Source organism: Malurus melanocephalus, unplaced genomic scaffold, assembly GCF_030028575.1.
Source record: "Malurus melanocephalus ecotype Western Australia unplaced genomic scaffold, MMel_1.1 scaffold_102, whole genome shotgun sequence".
NCBI classification, from domain to species: Eukaryota; Metazoa; Chordata; class Aves; order Passeriformes; family Maluridae; genus Malurus; species Malurus melanocephalus.
Window position 1 is genome coordinate 683,506 of NW_026623334.1, and position 13,411 is coordinate 696,916.

The 13,411-nt window shown below is 42.8% G+C and overlaps 1 protein-coding gene across 3 annotated transcripts in view; it reads right to left on the reverse strand.

The window, feature by feature from the left end:
- ARVCF (ARVCF delta catenin family member) overlaps positions 1–13,411 on the reverse strand; it is a 128,112-nt gene that overhangs the window by 5,766 nt on the left and 108,935 nt on the right. For all 3 annotated transcript variants that reach the window (XM_057369057.1, XM_057369058.1, XM_057369056.1), the window contains 6 exons: positions 6,062–6,189; positions 4,992–5,142; positions 4,164–4,356; positions 2,933–3,044; positions 2,257–2,347; positions 1,303–1,356 (listed from right to left, as the gene is read on the reverse strand). In XM_057369057.1, coding sequence (XP_057225040.1) covers positions 1,303–1,356; positions 2,257–2,347; positions 2,933–3,044; positions 4,164–4,356; positions 4,992–5,142; positions 6,062–6,189 — 729 coding nt within the window. The remainder of the gene's footprint in view (positions 1–1,302; positions 1,357–2,256; positions 2,348–2,932; positions 3,045–4,163; positions 4,357–4,991; positions 5,143–6,061; positions 6,190–13,411) is intronic.

Genomic DNA, 13,411 nt, shown 5'->3' on the forward strand with positions numbered 1-13,411 from the left:
AGCAGGCTATGTCCTAAAGATTCATCAGTTATTTAGGACGTTTTTATTCCAGTTCCCTGGGATTAAAGATAATAAACTAGATAAATTAAGTCTCTTTTCAGCTGACCTCTGAAATAGCACAAAGTTATAGTCATATTGGAGGTAAAAGGCACTCAAGAGCTGGGATAAGGAAAACTTGACAGCTTTCATCTTCTAAAGGTGATAAAAAGACTGGAGAACAGTGTGGCCCAGAGAATCTGCCTGATACACATGCAGTAAATTTGCATTTTGTTTTGTACTCAGGGTTTTACCAGTAATTCCTGAGAGCATAAGGCAGCAATTAATATTGAGACTATGAACAATCAGCACTGCCCATTCTGCAGCACCTGCCAGCACACAGCTATTCCTGCCAGGCAATCCTCTCTGACAACATTTTCTTCCATTGTGAAAACAAATGTTTCAGTGTTCCCTAAGGCAAAATACATACGGACAGTTGATTCATGGCAGGTGGCATCTCATTTCTCCAAGAATATGAAAGTTAATATAGACCTGTTCTTTTACTTTCTGGATGTGTTTGGCTTTTGCTTGGCTCTAACTTGCTAATTTATTCAGCTACAATCACTAATAGCAGTGTATCAAACTGTTTGATCTGGAGGCATTAATATAGGTGAAATTAAAYAAAAATAACAAAAATTGGAAGAAGTAAAGCAAATTCTCAATAAACCACACAGCATCTTTATCTACCTTGGTAAAGAAGAAAACCCCTCTACAAGTTTAACACTAAAGATCTTATTAGTTGGAAAACACAACACTGATAGTCAGTGGCTGTTCTCAATCTATAGGAAAAGCCAGGCATGTTTAGATGCAGGTAAATGGAAAATAAGCACAGGATTATCACACACAGTAACTTATTTTTGTTGTTACCTACAAAAAACAAAGGTGGAACACACTTAAAGACAAGCAATACAGTGAAACAGATTTCAACTCTTTTTTTTTTCCTTTCTGTATCCCACAGACTTTCAGACCTGCAACATGGAATGCAGCTGCCTCAGGGGCCAAAGAGCAGAATGACATCTGGGTCAGTGTATCTCCAATATATGCATAAAGTAGTGAAGAAATTGGTGTGTACACTCTACATGTATATAAAGAAAAAAAAAGGGGAAAAAAAAAGATGACCAATCTTTTGTGAGGTAATGTTCTGTTTTTAAATGTCAGCTTTATCCATCTGAAATAATATCTCCTGGAGAAATAGTTGAACTTTCCTGTGAGTGACAGTGTGCTCTATTGGAACAGACAGAGAGTTTGATCTATGACTGAATTTACCTGGGCCAAGTTCATCCATAGGTATCATATCACGACTCCCAGACTTCTCATTATCTACAAATGAAGCATTGAAACAATTTGAGTTACATTTGCTTTCCCCAAAATCTGGTAGTTTTAAATTAGTCACAAAACCAGAGMGGTCCATAAAGTACTGCATGCAGAGATTATTGTTTAAAAAACCCCAAATATTCCAGTGTTATCCATTCAGAAAGGGAAGTCTGAATCAAATTCTCCAGAGAGTACATATAATCCATGTATTTTCTGCTTTGGCACTGTAATATAGGACTTTCTCTCTCCAACAGAAACCACAGTTCTGCTTTGGACTACCTACCACTACTAACAAACTTTTCTTTGGTCTCTCCAGAATAAAAGAGAAAGAAACTAAGTAAGGGCACAGCTTCTCATGGCACACAATCCAATCCAGCAACCTGCTGAGCCAACAGAAAASTAATCTACAAAGAAAACAAGTTTCTTGTCACATCAGCAAACTGACCCAAATCATCCTCTGTCTGCATAATGTGCCAGGTTTGATCAAAGACAGGGAAGCTGGAAAGAGGCAGGGCAGTGTAGGGCTGTCATTTCTGCAGTAACCAGAGAAACTGCACCAGGCAAACCCTGCTCTTAGCAGAGGAAGAGGCTCTGCAAAATGGGCACGTTTATTTAAAAAAGGGTATGACCCCAATATAGAGTCAGGGTAAGGTTGACCCTTACTTTAAGGAAAATTTAACTGCTAACACTGCATCCAAGTGGAGGAAACAGGATCAGCAGTGTACATTTTGTAAGGGAAGGAATACTATCCATCTCCAGGTAATAAGGACTGATCATTTTGAGACTGTGGGGTAAAAACCATCACACAAATAATTCATTTTTATCCCCTCGTGCTGTAAGACAGTTGTAGCAAATCCAAAAAACAAGTAAAGCACTGTAAGACAAGTGATAAAGAGCAGAACTGACCTTGACTTTTATCCACCAGAGGCAAAGTGCTGTCGTCGTAGCCAGACCTGCCAGCAGTACCTTTGGAGCCCTTTGGAGCTGCAGAAACAGACTACRAGACAAAAACCACACAAATACCAAATTGCTACTCACAGAAACTGCACAATAGAAATAAACGAACCTACAGCATGGACAGAGATTATGGAATGCTCCCAAGCACCTTTCTGTTGGTAATATGGAAATGGAGTATTTTCACTTTCACACAGGACAAGTTTTCTCCTTGTTATCTCAATGGCAGCACTGTTGCTCTGTAAAAGGAGCAAAACCCTTCCAACAAGAAAAGGTGAGGAGGCTGCATGTCAAGCAGAGGTGGCTGCCCTGTGCTGCAGTACAGAATATTTCAAATGAGACACGACTAAGGTAAGACATGCTGATCCTTCCTCCAGTAAATCGGGGCATTTGGCCTGTACAAGATGGCAAACTCCCCAAACCTAAAGAGGGACATTCCAGAGGCCACAGCAAAGCACAGCCAGCAAGTGTAGGCACAATGGTGTGCTGAGTAAGGTACAAGCCACTGTCTCTCACCTGGAAGAACAGAAGTGAAGACTAAGATCTACAGACTGCAATATCAGCCTAAGTTAGGACATCTTCCACTCAGGCATTTCCAGAACTAATTTTAAAGATCCAGCCCCTTTACCTGAAAGTGTGACTTGTTCCACCCATCCTTCTGAAGGGCATTTCGTAGTTCTTTATAGCTCCAGATCATCTGAAGAATGTGAGATGCTGCTTTTGTTTCTCTGGGAGACTGGCTGATTTGCAAGATAAAATTACAGTGTAAGTATCAAGCAAGGTCAGACTATTTGCATGTTAACACCTAATACTCTATTATTTGAACCTTGAAGTTGTGGGCTATATATGAAATCATTCAGTGACTTCTGTATAGTTGCAGGTATTTGCTAAAAAACAAACAGAAATCAAAATGTTTTAACTTTTGCATATTTCTGTGTTTTCACATGCAATGCTGGACAAGCACCGAGGCCAGTGCGACCCTTTTGTCTTGTAGCTTCATTGACAAAGAACAGAGAGATTCCATTCTGCCTAGATTTATTCAGGGAAAAAATCAAAGCCTCAAACAAAAAAAAATATTCTAAGCTACTTTTCAAACCTTCACCCCAATGTACATACATTCCTCACAATTTAAATAAGTTGCTCCATGGTTTAAAATACCTTATAAAGTAGTGTCAGAAAAAAAAAAGGTGCTGTTTTTAAATAGGAAATGAAATTTTATCAATTCCTGACTAAGTCCATACACAGACACCTTCTATAACATAAAACTGGCCAAGATTTTTGGTGGCTCTCGTATTTCGTAACAATGCAACCCAAGAAAGCTATTTCAGCTACTCTCCCAAAAGTTTGTAGCAAACATACCTGCAGGAAACAAAATAAAGTTTCCTCTACAGCAGTCAGAACAGTTTGAATGGAAGAATATCTGTTACTTCAAATCACTACTACCAGCCCTTGGGCCAAAACAATTACTGCACATCATTAACCATTTCACTTGAAAGAAACAGATTTCATCACTGGCATTCCAGGAGTGGAACGCTGCCACAGAAAAAAGGTCTCTCAAACAAAACCGAAGTTGCACTCCAAATGCTGCCTGGTAAGTGTATACATGATGCTAAGATGTCTCTGACAAAGGAGAGAGCATGTCTTAACATGACTGAAGTGAATCATTAATTAACCTTTTGCACCAAGTAAATCTTTTAAAGGTGCTGGCTGTTTGTACTTCGTATGTATTAACTGCTGAAATTGTAACTCTGAAAGGTTGGGATGCTCCAGTACTTTCACAAAGCAGAAGCTGCTGTTTATAGTGACATTTTCATATTTGCAAGGGGTTCTTATGCATTTTGCTTTCAGCTGTCACTTACCTTGACTTGCTGATAGCTACCAGCTTCTGAATGCCCTGTGTCTGGATCAGAGACCTTGCATTTTCTGAGCTGTCAGTAATGATTTCATGGATGGTATTCAACACTGCAACCACTGTATCTTCTTCCAGGTTCTTTGCAGATCTCTGCTGCCTGCTGGGTAAATTTCTTACCAGCTCACCCATGGCATAACTACCTAGGTAAGGGGAAGAGAAACCATTATTAGGCAGCCCTAATAATCAATTCAGCTTCCCATCCTGAAAGATAAAAGTGAATGGTGTTTGCTAAGTTGGGAAAACCCTTACAATGCATGTCTTTTATACCTCAAGACTGTAACTTCACAGGGTATTTATCATTCATTATTTCAAAGTGATTGACAGCTGATATAGCTAGGATAAAGTCCTTCATCAAGGATTCTAAAAGGTATTGAGGGGGGGAAAATGCCATTTTTATTGAGAATTTTACAGCCAGCATATATCATATTTTGCAAAGCCTGAGGCAAAAAAGCATCCAGTAGCTGCTGTTAATGCCACGTATTCATGCTAATACACGCACATGGCTGACTCGAGTTAGCCTTGTAATAGGCCTTCTGGGGCAAGGTGTGCAGCCATGCATTTATTAACCTTCCCCCAACAAAAGTAAGACTATTTCCTCCTGGGTGCAGTTTGCCTTCTCAGTGTGTGATACTGGAGAAAAAACAGGAAATCTGGACTTTATCACTCCCGGGTATCCACCTGTACCATTTGAGTGGCTACACCTCTGAACTATTAAAAAGAGGGTCTTTCAAGGGTGTCCAAGGTTCCAGCCTGGTTGGAGAAGTTCAGGAGATACCTATGAGATCTTTRTTGCGACGATCCATGGAAAGGTTTCTCAGGGCGATGGACACAGCCCTCACGACCTTGTCTGAGTCAGACTGGAGCAGCTCCACCAGCACTGGCAGCCCCCTCTCCTTCCGCACCGTCGCACGGATGTACGTGGACCACTRTGGGGGCACACGAGGGAAAAGAAACAACACCAAACACTGTGAGTTCATCCACCTGCCCCTTCCTTGCCCCTGGCATTTCTTCTAGAGCTGTAACCCAATTTTTTCTCTGCAAAGAAGGTTGTATGTGCTGATGTATCACATTGCCCTAAGCCATGATTCAAGTTCAGCAAGCACCAAGGAAGAAAGGATGTACAAGTTCATCCTACAGCTAAGCCAGCTTCTGGGGAAAGAGGGCAGGAACAGAAGGAAGGAGCATCATCTGCCAGCATCTGTTCTGTACACCCTTGGAGTGAAATACATCCCTCTGGATTAGGAAAAAAGAGGTCACTTGGAAGAAACAGTAAAGCATCTAAATGATCTGTTTTCTTCCTCCTCCTCCAGTTACATGCTTTTGTTCTGTTTTATGATTGTTTTTTAAATAAGCTTGTATTATTTAAAATAAACTGTACTCAAGGCAGCTGATCAGTCCCACTTTGCCAAGCAATTGTAGAAGTGATCAGGCAAATCTTTGAGAGAATTGCCTGACTGGCGCTGGGGACGCTTCACAGAAGGYATCAGAGGACACTCTGGATTGCAGTTTCTTCAGCAAACTGACAATCGAAAAAATTAAGTATTCAGGACACTTAACTATCTAATATCTGGCTTTTCTAAATGGATGAAGCAATGGTTAAATGGTGAAAGTAGTAGAAGTTGYTCATGGTTAAACTGAGATGAGCTCAGTGCCAGTTCCACCAGTCCAGAAGACCCAAAACATCTTCAGTGAGAAAATGGAAATAATTTCCTTGACATTCTCATCTCCTTCCTTTTTAAAGGAGATACAAATGCTCAAAGTAAGAGCACACTTACAATGGGACATCCATCYGTTCCTTACTTACACAGAAGAAACAAAAAAGGATGAAGAGAAAACCACACTCACCGTCCAGTTGCCAGCACTAAGRTTCTGCAAAGCTCCTGCTGCAGCTTCCAGAGTGTTGAAGTTCTGACTTTCRGTGAGGATGGAGAGGTACAGTCGGACCACATCTGGCTGGTACAGTAATTCAAAGCCTGCAGGTGGGGCAAGAGGAGAACAGAAGCAAGAGAAGCAATATATGAATAAACACACACTTTATTTAATCACATAAGAGAACAACCAAGTGAAAGCTGTTACATCACAGGAAGGGAGCTTCTGCCACATCCAGGACATTCTATCCACAGTTGTTGGAAATGGTGGAGACAGCAACTCATGCAGAGAATGTTCACCTGGGCTGAAGGTCACTTTACTCATCTTGAGGTTGGCAATTCTTTCTGAAATCTGTGCTATGCTATAAACTGCTCAGCATGCATGTAATGACAAGGTGACAAGAGACAATTTTTGCCTGCAACAATTCTTACTTTGCATCTCTAGACTGGGCTGAAAATTCACCTTGCACTCCTGTCCTCGTTCAAATCTCTCTCAATACCTTTAGAGATACAAAGAGTAGGGCCAAAGCGAGTGAGCTGCACCATCCTGCCAGCCAAGCCCTGCACACACCCACGGGACAGAAGGAAGAAGCAGGATGTCAAGGTGACCAGAATCCTCAATTGTGAGGGACATGAAAGAACACTCACTCCAGTTCAAATATTCAGCACAGAAATACACTGGCATTGCCACACATGGGGAGACTGTGACAGCCACATCTGTTCACTGCAGATCCCCAGAGTCACTGGATCAGCTGCACAGTTAAAACATGACGGGAATGAGAGATATTCCCAGCTCTGCCAAAGATTTCCTTTTGTGATGCTGAGTAACTGACAATAGCATGGTGTCCTGAATCCTCATCCATAGGATTAGGATTTATCCATCTACCCACATTAAAAAGARGGTCTTAGGCAAGAACTCCATCACTCCAAGCTGCCGCACTATTTGAAGCAATTTTTACCTGTCTTCCTTCACTAAGTGTAGTATGACACACTGCGTCAATGAAGGCAGAGCATGTCAAGCACCTGCTTACAGAACAGGCCAGACACACCATCTCAAAGTGCTGTTCTGATTATGTGAACAAAAACTAAACCCCCGAAGTGCCTTKGTGAGTGCAGGATGGCGTCAGCAGCTTCTTGTGACTCATGTGCAGTCACTGCAGCTGGTCTGGTGGCCTTTGGGGTGTTTGCRGTAAGGTTCAGCAAGCACTGACTAGGAGAGGATTCCTAGAAAAACATGACATCAAAGAAAGCATAAAGGTGTGAAGAAGCCTGGGCAGAGGGAATTTCAAGCATGTTTTGAGTAAAAGAATTTATTATTATTTGTACACATGAAAAGAATGTTTTTCACATAACAAGATGCTGCCCTAGAATTGTAGCATAATTCAAAGCAAGTTTTCCACTAGCAAGACAGGAAAATTCCAAACACAAATCACTTCCTCTCTTCAGTACTTTCTCTTCAAAATCACCCATCTCTCATACACACATTGCAGATTGTCACATTTTAGACATCTTGGAGCAATGCTACCCTATCCAGTGGATACAGTTGGGCTTTTTCCTTGGTGTTCAGTTGTTGTGGGGTTTTTTTTTTCTGTTTCTTTTTGTTTTGTTTTTAAATTCTCTCTAGCTAAAGACCTCCTGAAATAAAAGGCTTGATTTTAAATGGAACTATTTCTCCATACCCTTCATACCAGTTATGGCTGTGTTGCTATATGACTCACGATCTGAGAACTGAGCCCTTTAAACCCAGTGTAACACTACCCATAAACACAGGTTGTGTTAAACCCCTGGCTGTACAGGGGTACTCATTCCAAGAAAACACAATCAGCCAAGGTTTATTCCATACCAAAAATCTGATCTCTGCATGGGAGTCCATGTGCTGGCTCATACTTTCCGTGCTCAGCCCCTCATGTGCATCCCAGCACGCCTGGACCCTTCTCCAGTGACCGGACACTTAACCTGCTCCACGTCTGGGCCTTGTTTTAATGCCACCACTTGCCTGCTACACATGACACCCTACAGATATGTGCAAGCTRCAACAGATGGCAACCCCCAAAGGCATCCTGCCAATCCATACCACTGACTTTCCTCTTCTCCAGTGTCCTCTCTTTGTGCTGGAATCATTGCCCTCTATACTGAATGCTGAGGAAAAACTGTCGTTACTTAATCCACGAAGCATGAGCAGTTGTAGTGCTTTCCTCCATTCCTTGAGTATATGTATGATTATCTGACTCCAGTATAACCTTCAGATCACCCTTTTCCCCTGCCACTTCACAAGGTGAATTGGCAACCTAAGAACTCCTCAAGAAAAAACACTGCTGATAAGCACCTGGTGTTCCTTTCCTGAACACTAATACTTAAAAATCTCTTAGGATAGCCTACTGGAATTTTGACACTGTTATCTTTTAAGGAAGCTTTGCTGAAATGTAAATCAGATCAGCTGAAGAAATGAAGGCAGGTTCATTAATAGATAATATTCATACAGAACATTTTCTGCTTCTGTATCTGAGCTCAGACTCGCCTGTGGTTCAACAGGATGCAATTGAGCAGCCAGTCTTCTGTTCAGAAGTACCCAGTTATAATTTTGGCACACTTGGAAACAGCCCCACACTCGTACTCTGTACTGCAATTTAAATGCAGTCTGTGATGTGCCCTTTCTGTCAGTCTGTACGCTCTTTTTTGGTGGGACACACTTCCTTCCTCAGCACCTCGCTGTGTGTGAATACTGAGATGCTGTAACCCTCTCACCTCTGCTTCCCTCCTGTGGATACAGCTGTATTCCAGTCACGCACCTCCCACCCTCTCTCTGTCATTACCTCTCTCCATGCATGAAAGCCTCTCCTTTTTCCTACTTACATTAGTAAGAGCATCTCAAAAATGCCTTCACCTTCTCTCTTCAATAATGCACAGCATTTTCTCTACAAACCACCAGTACCCTCCTGCTTTGGGGCATCACTCCTTAGCCAGGTGGTAGACAATTCCCACCTCACTCCACAACCCCCACCTTCCCAACTACATTTCCTCTGCCCTGTCTTAAAGTCAGTGAGTGCTACACACCACACAGAGCTCCGTCCTCCCTCCAGCCTCCCCTGCTCCTCTCCCAGCGCTGCAGCTCTCCTGGGTCAGCTGGGAAAGGCAGCAAGACTTGCTRAAGTCAAGTATCAAAAATGCCCATCATGGAGGCTGCTCATTAGCAGGGATGAGAACCTAATAACGAGGAAGTTACTGCTGCACTGGAGGGTTTTCCCTCTATGACAGCAAGCTGACACTTTTCATAAGCATTATAGTGCCTTAAAAAGAAACAAACAAGTTTTATATTTTCTCCATCTGCCTCCTGTCCTAATGAATCCAGCTCTGCTATTTATAGGATGCAATTTGTCTGAATTATTATARATTTCCTTCCAGTGTTGCATGAAGGCCTCGCACATTTTTCCATGAAGCGCTTCAAGCACGTTCCTGGGAAGCACAGCTGGTCTCACCTCCATTAAGCACCTGCTTCTTTTCAAAACTSATTTCCTTAATTTCAAGATCATCTTAATTATTTTCTCAGGTAATGCTACTTTTATGCAATATACAGCTARCTCCTTAGAACCATTTAAAAATGGATAGAAGAAATGAGAAAACAGGGTCATTAGCRATAGAGAATAGATCAAACAAGAAAAACATCCACTGTTTTGCTTCTTTCTTTAAAAAGCTCTTTTAATKATAGCCCAGATTCAGCACTGTCCTTAAAAAGATAATCCTCACAGAATAAATGAGATTTTTCAATCAGTTATGGATTTGTGCTGAGTTGCAATCTACACTGTTTTCTCCTGGAAAAGCACGGAGATAAGTAATTTATTGCTTTTTTCACTGCAGAAAGCAAAGTAAACAAGTTTGTATTAGCTTTTGCCTTTCYGAGAAACAGAGAAATGCCTTGGACACTGATGTCACTGTGAGCACCAGACCTTTTGCAGAGTGTAAGCATTCCCCCAGCTAACAACAGCACGAACATGTYGCAGAGGAACATCTTCCACATTAGAGTCATCTTCTCCAACAAACACACTGCAGTCTCATCTTTCTGAGAAACAGGAAGATGAGCTTTTTTGCAGCAGAGATGCTCAAAATTGGCAAAGGGACTAGTTCTGTGYGAAGTTCACATTACCAGGAGGCAGCAAGTGGATTATGTTTTATTTGCCCAGAGAACAGTGRCAGCACAGACAGCAATTTCAATCCTGAATGGAAAACACCTGAGGAATTAGCTGGGGCTGAGTAGCCATCTCCATCCCTTCAACCCTCAGTCCCTGTGCTGAGAATGATGCAGCAGTTCCCAGATTATCTCCTCCACAAAACTATTTGCTTTCATCTTGGCAATGCTGATCCTGTGCCTATACTTAGCTACATTCTGGCAATAACRTAAGATACTGCACCAGGTGCCTATCTCTGATACACCCGCTTAATCCCAAATTCAGACAACTCTGTTTGGAACAAGGCTGCCAAACTATTCCCCTTCACCAGCCATTCCATTCAGGATTTATTCCCCGCCTCTACAGGCATGGGAAATTAGATACACGTGGATGCTGGGCAGGTGAGAAATGTCCTTCTGCTGCAGCAGAAATATGCTGCTTGATTTTCTATCMGCACAGAAACTCTGGATTGATGCTTCAAACTGTCAATTTTACAGGAAGCTGGAAGGATGTTGGCAACACTGTAAGAAAAACCTAAGCAACCCCTAAACCGGGTGAGAAAGGGGGGAGAATCACTAATGTGAACAMTGACAGCYACTCCTGCAGTGGGCAGAGGCGATYCCCACTYAYTGCACTCTGGTTCCCARCAGAAGATGCAGCAGCACYTGGACTCCYTTCGGGCTGACACTACAGCAAGATGTGCATTCCCTGCCCGCAGCTCTGAGGGGCTGCCGGCACTGGGAGCYCCGGGGCCGCTGTGCTCGCCCGGAGCCGCACCTGCAGCGCCGGCAGATGGAGCGAGAGGAGCCCGGACTGCACCTCCTCCGCAAGGTCACCCGCAAACACACTTTGCCCAGAGAAAAAGCAGCTCCCTCGGCAACCAGGAAGCTATCAGCCAAAAGCCAAAACAAAAGAAAAAAGGAAAAARGAAAGGAGAGTAAAGATTCATGTCAGTAAAAGAAATGAACAATCAGAATCTGCGCGAAAGAAAAGCTCTGCAGCTCTTGGACTCCTGCCCTCTGCCGACAACCGGCCGGTACCTTCACCACAGCCCGTGCACTTCATTGGCTGCAAGTTGTAAACCAGGGCTCAGAATTATTTGTTCCAAAAATGTTTTCAGAACACTTCAGCAGCAAATCAGTCCAGYAGTTCAACTCTCCCCTTCTAGGAACCCCTCACCCCTCAGCGTGGTTTTACAGCAGACTACACGAGAAACCCCATAGAAGGCTGGGGAAGGCAGCTGGTTACTTTTGTAAAAATAGTAATCAGATCCCTAAAAACCCCGAGCCACCAGCTCCATTCCATCTGTATGCTGTGCTTCGGCACCCAGCGCACAAAGCAGCTTGAATGCCAACATAAACTTGCAAGATTCTTCTAATTGAAAGGCTTAACAGAAGCGAGAGCGCAGTCAGCGCCAACAGAGCCAAAGGCTTGGCATAACTGCCCGAGAATGCAGCTCGATGCAGATACATGCAGAATACTGAGCGTCACACAGCAGAGGCACTGCATCGAGATGAAATAATAGGTGGAAAGTTCTGAACAGTCCCTGTGGCTTTCACTTCAAGGTACAGCACAAGTCAGGACAGGTACTGCGCTTACTGCAGAGATTCAATCACGAATGCAGCATCCACCACTGAGCAGCGGCTCTGAAGATAGACAGAACAGCCTTTGAATAGTATTGAAAAGAACAACCAGAATAATGTGGGACACATGAGACTCGAATCAGGCTTGAGGGAATGGTTAAGGAGAGTTTTTCTATTTAGGAAATGAACACTACAGTGTGTGACCTTTCCAACTAATCTAAGTCACACACAAGTTCTAAGATGATGTAAACTCTTACCAGCTYACCACGTACTCCCACAATGAAAGCAGCACTGATATGCTACTCAAACAGGGAAGCAAACAAACCCCCAGTCCAAGGATGTAACAGGAATATTACCAGCACTACCAAGAGTGAAGGTATGCAAAAAAACAACACAGGGAGCCAGGGTGACTGCAGGGAAGACAGAAAGGCAGCAAGGAAAGAAAATGGGAGGGCAAGGCAGTGCAGGAGAAAGAAAGATACCTGGGAAAGCAAACTATCTTTTGCTATTTCTATTATTCTTTATATTTCCCAAGCGCCACAAGCTGTCATCAAAGTACCTTCTCTTACAGAGCATGCTTTGTACAAGGCTGGTTATATTCCACTTCATATCCAAAAAATATGCAATTCAACAAAGAGGTGGCTCAATCAAACACAACCTCCTCTGACCTTCTGTGAGTTCCAGCACTTCTGTTTTCTGCAACCACACATTTTAAAGCTAATAGAGTTTTCCCTTTCCAAAGGACCTGCAAGCATCGTTTCTCCCAACAGCGTTTGACACGCTGCCCAGCACAAAATCTTTTCCAAGCATATGCAGCTAAGTCTCTTGGCAACTGGWGATGTTCCATTAACAGTCTTTTCTCCTCACTAATCAGTAGCAAAGGCTCTGGAGGACCAATACTTAATAAGAAACTCCAAGTTGCTGCAGATAAATAGAGCACTACCCAAGCTACTGGTTCAAAAGGGGAAKGCTCTGTCCCCAGGGCTGTCACTGAAGGGCAGGGAATCCCCAGCAGCGCAGCTGATGCAGGGATGGAAGAGCTGCTAAAGGTCTGTACCCGCAGGGAGAGGAGGCACGTGGTGAACTGCAGCACATTTAAGCATTTCTAGGTCACCTTTGGCAATGTTTTTTGTTTGCTTTTGAGAAACATCATTGTTACAAGCAACAATGCTTTGGATTGGAGTTAACGTTAAGCCCTTTGGCTGCATGATTAAAATGGAGAGTTCATGTAAATAGCTTCCTTTACCCCAGTCCCAGAAGACTTGCCTCTGACCTTGGAGACTCTCAGTACAGTACATGAAATGTTAACACTTGCTCTCTTGCCAGCTTCTCTAATCCAAAGTTATTTTTATTTACTTCACAGTGATAACTGAACACATTTTCTTTTAAAGGGAACAGGACAATCGTGTTATTCCAAAAGCAAATCTGTTTTGAAATGCAGTTTGTATCTAAAAATCAAACATTAAATAGAATTTTCTCCCTCTCTCTTGCACACAGAGCAGGAGTCTCTGCACTGTGAGCCATGTTATCAAATACAAACCGTCTGGAAGTACAGGTTCCCCTTTTCCCACCACCAGCTTA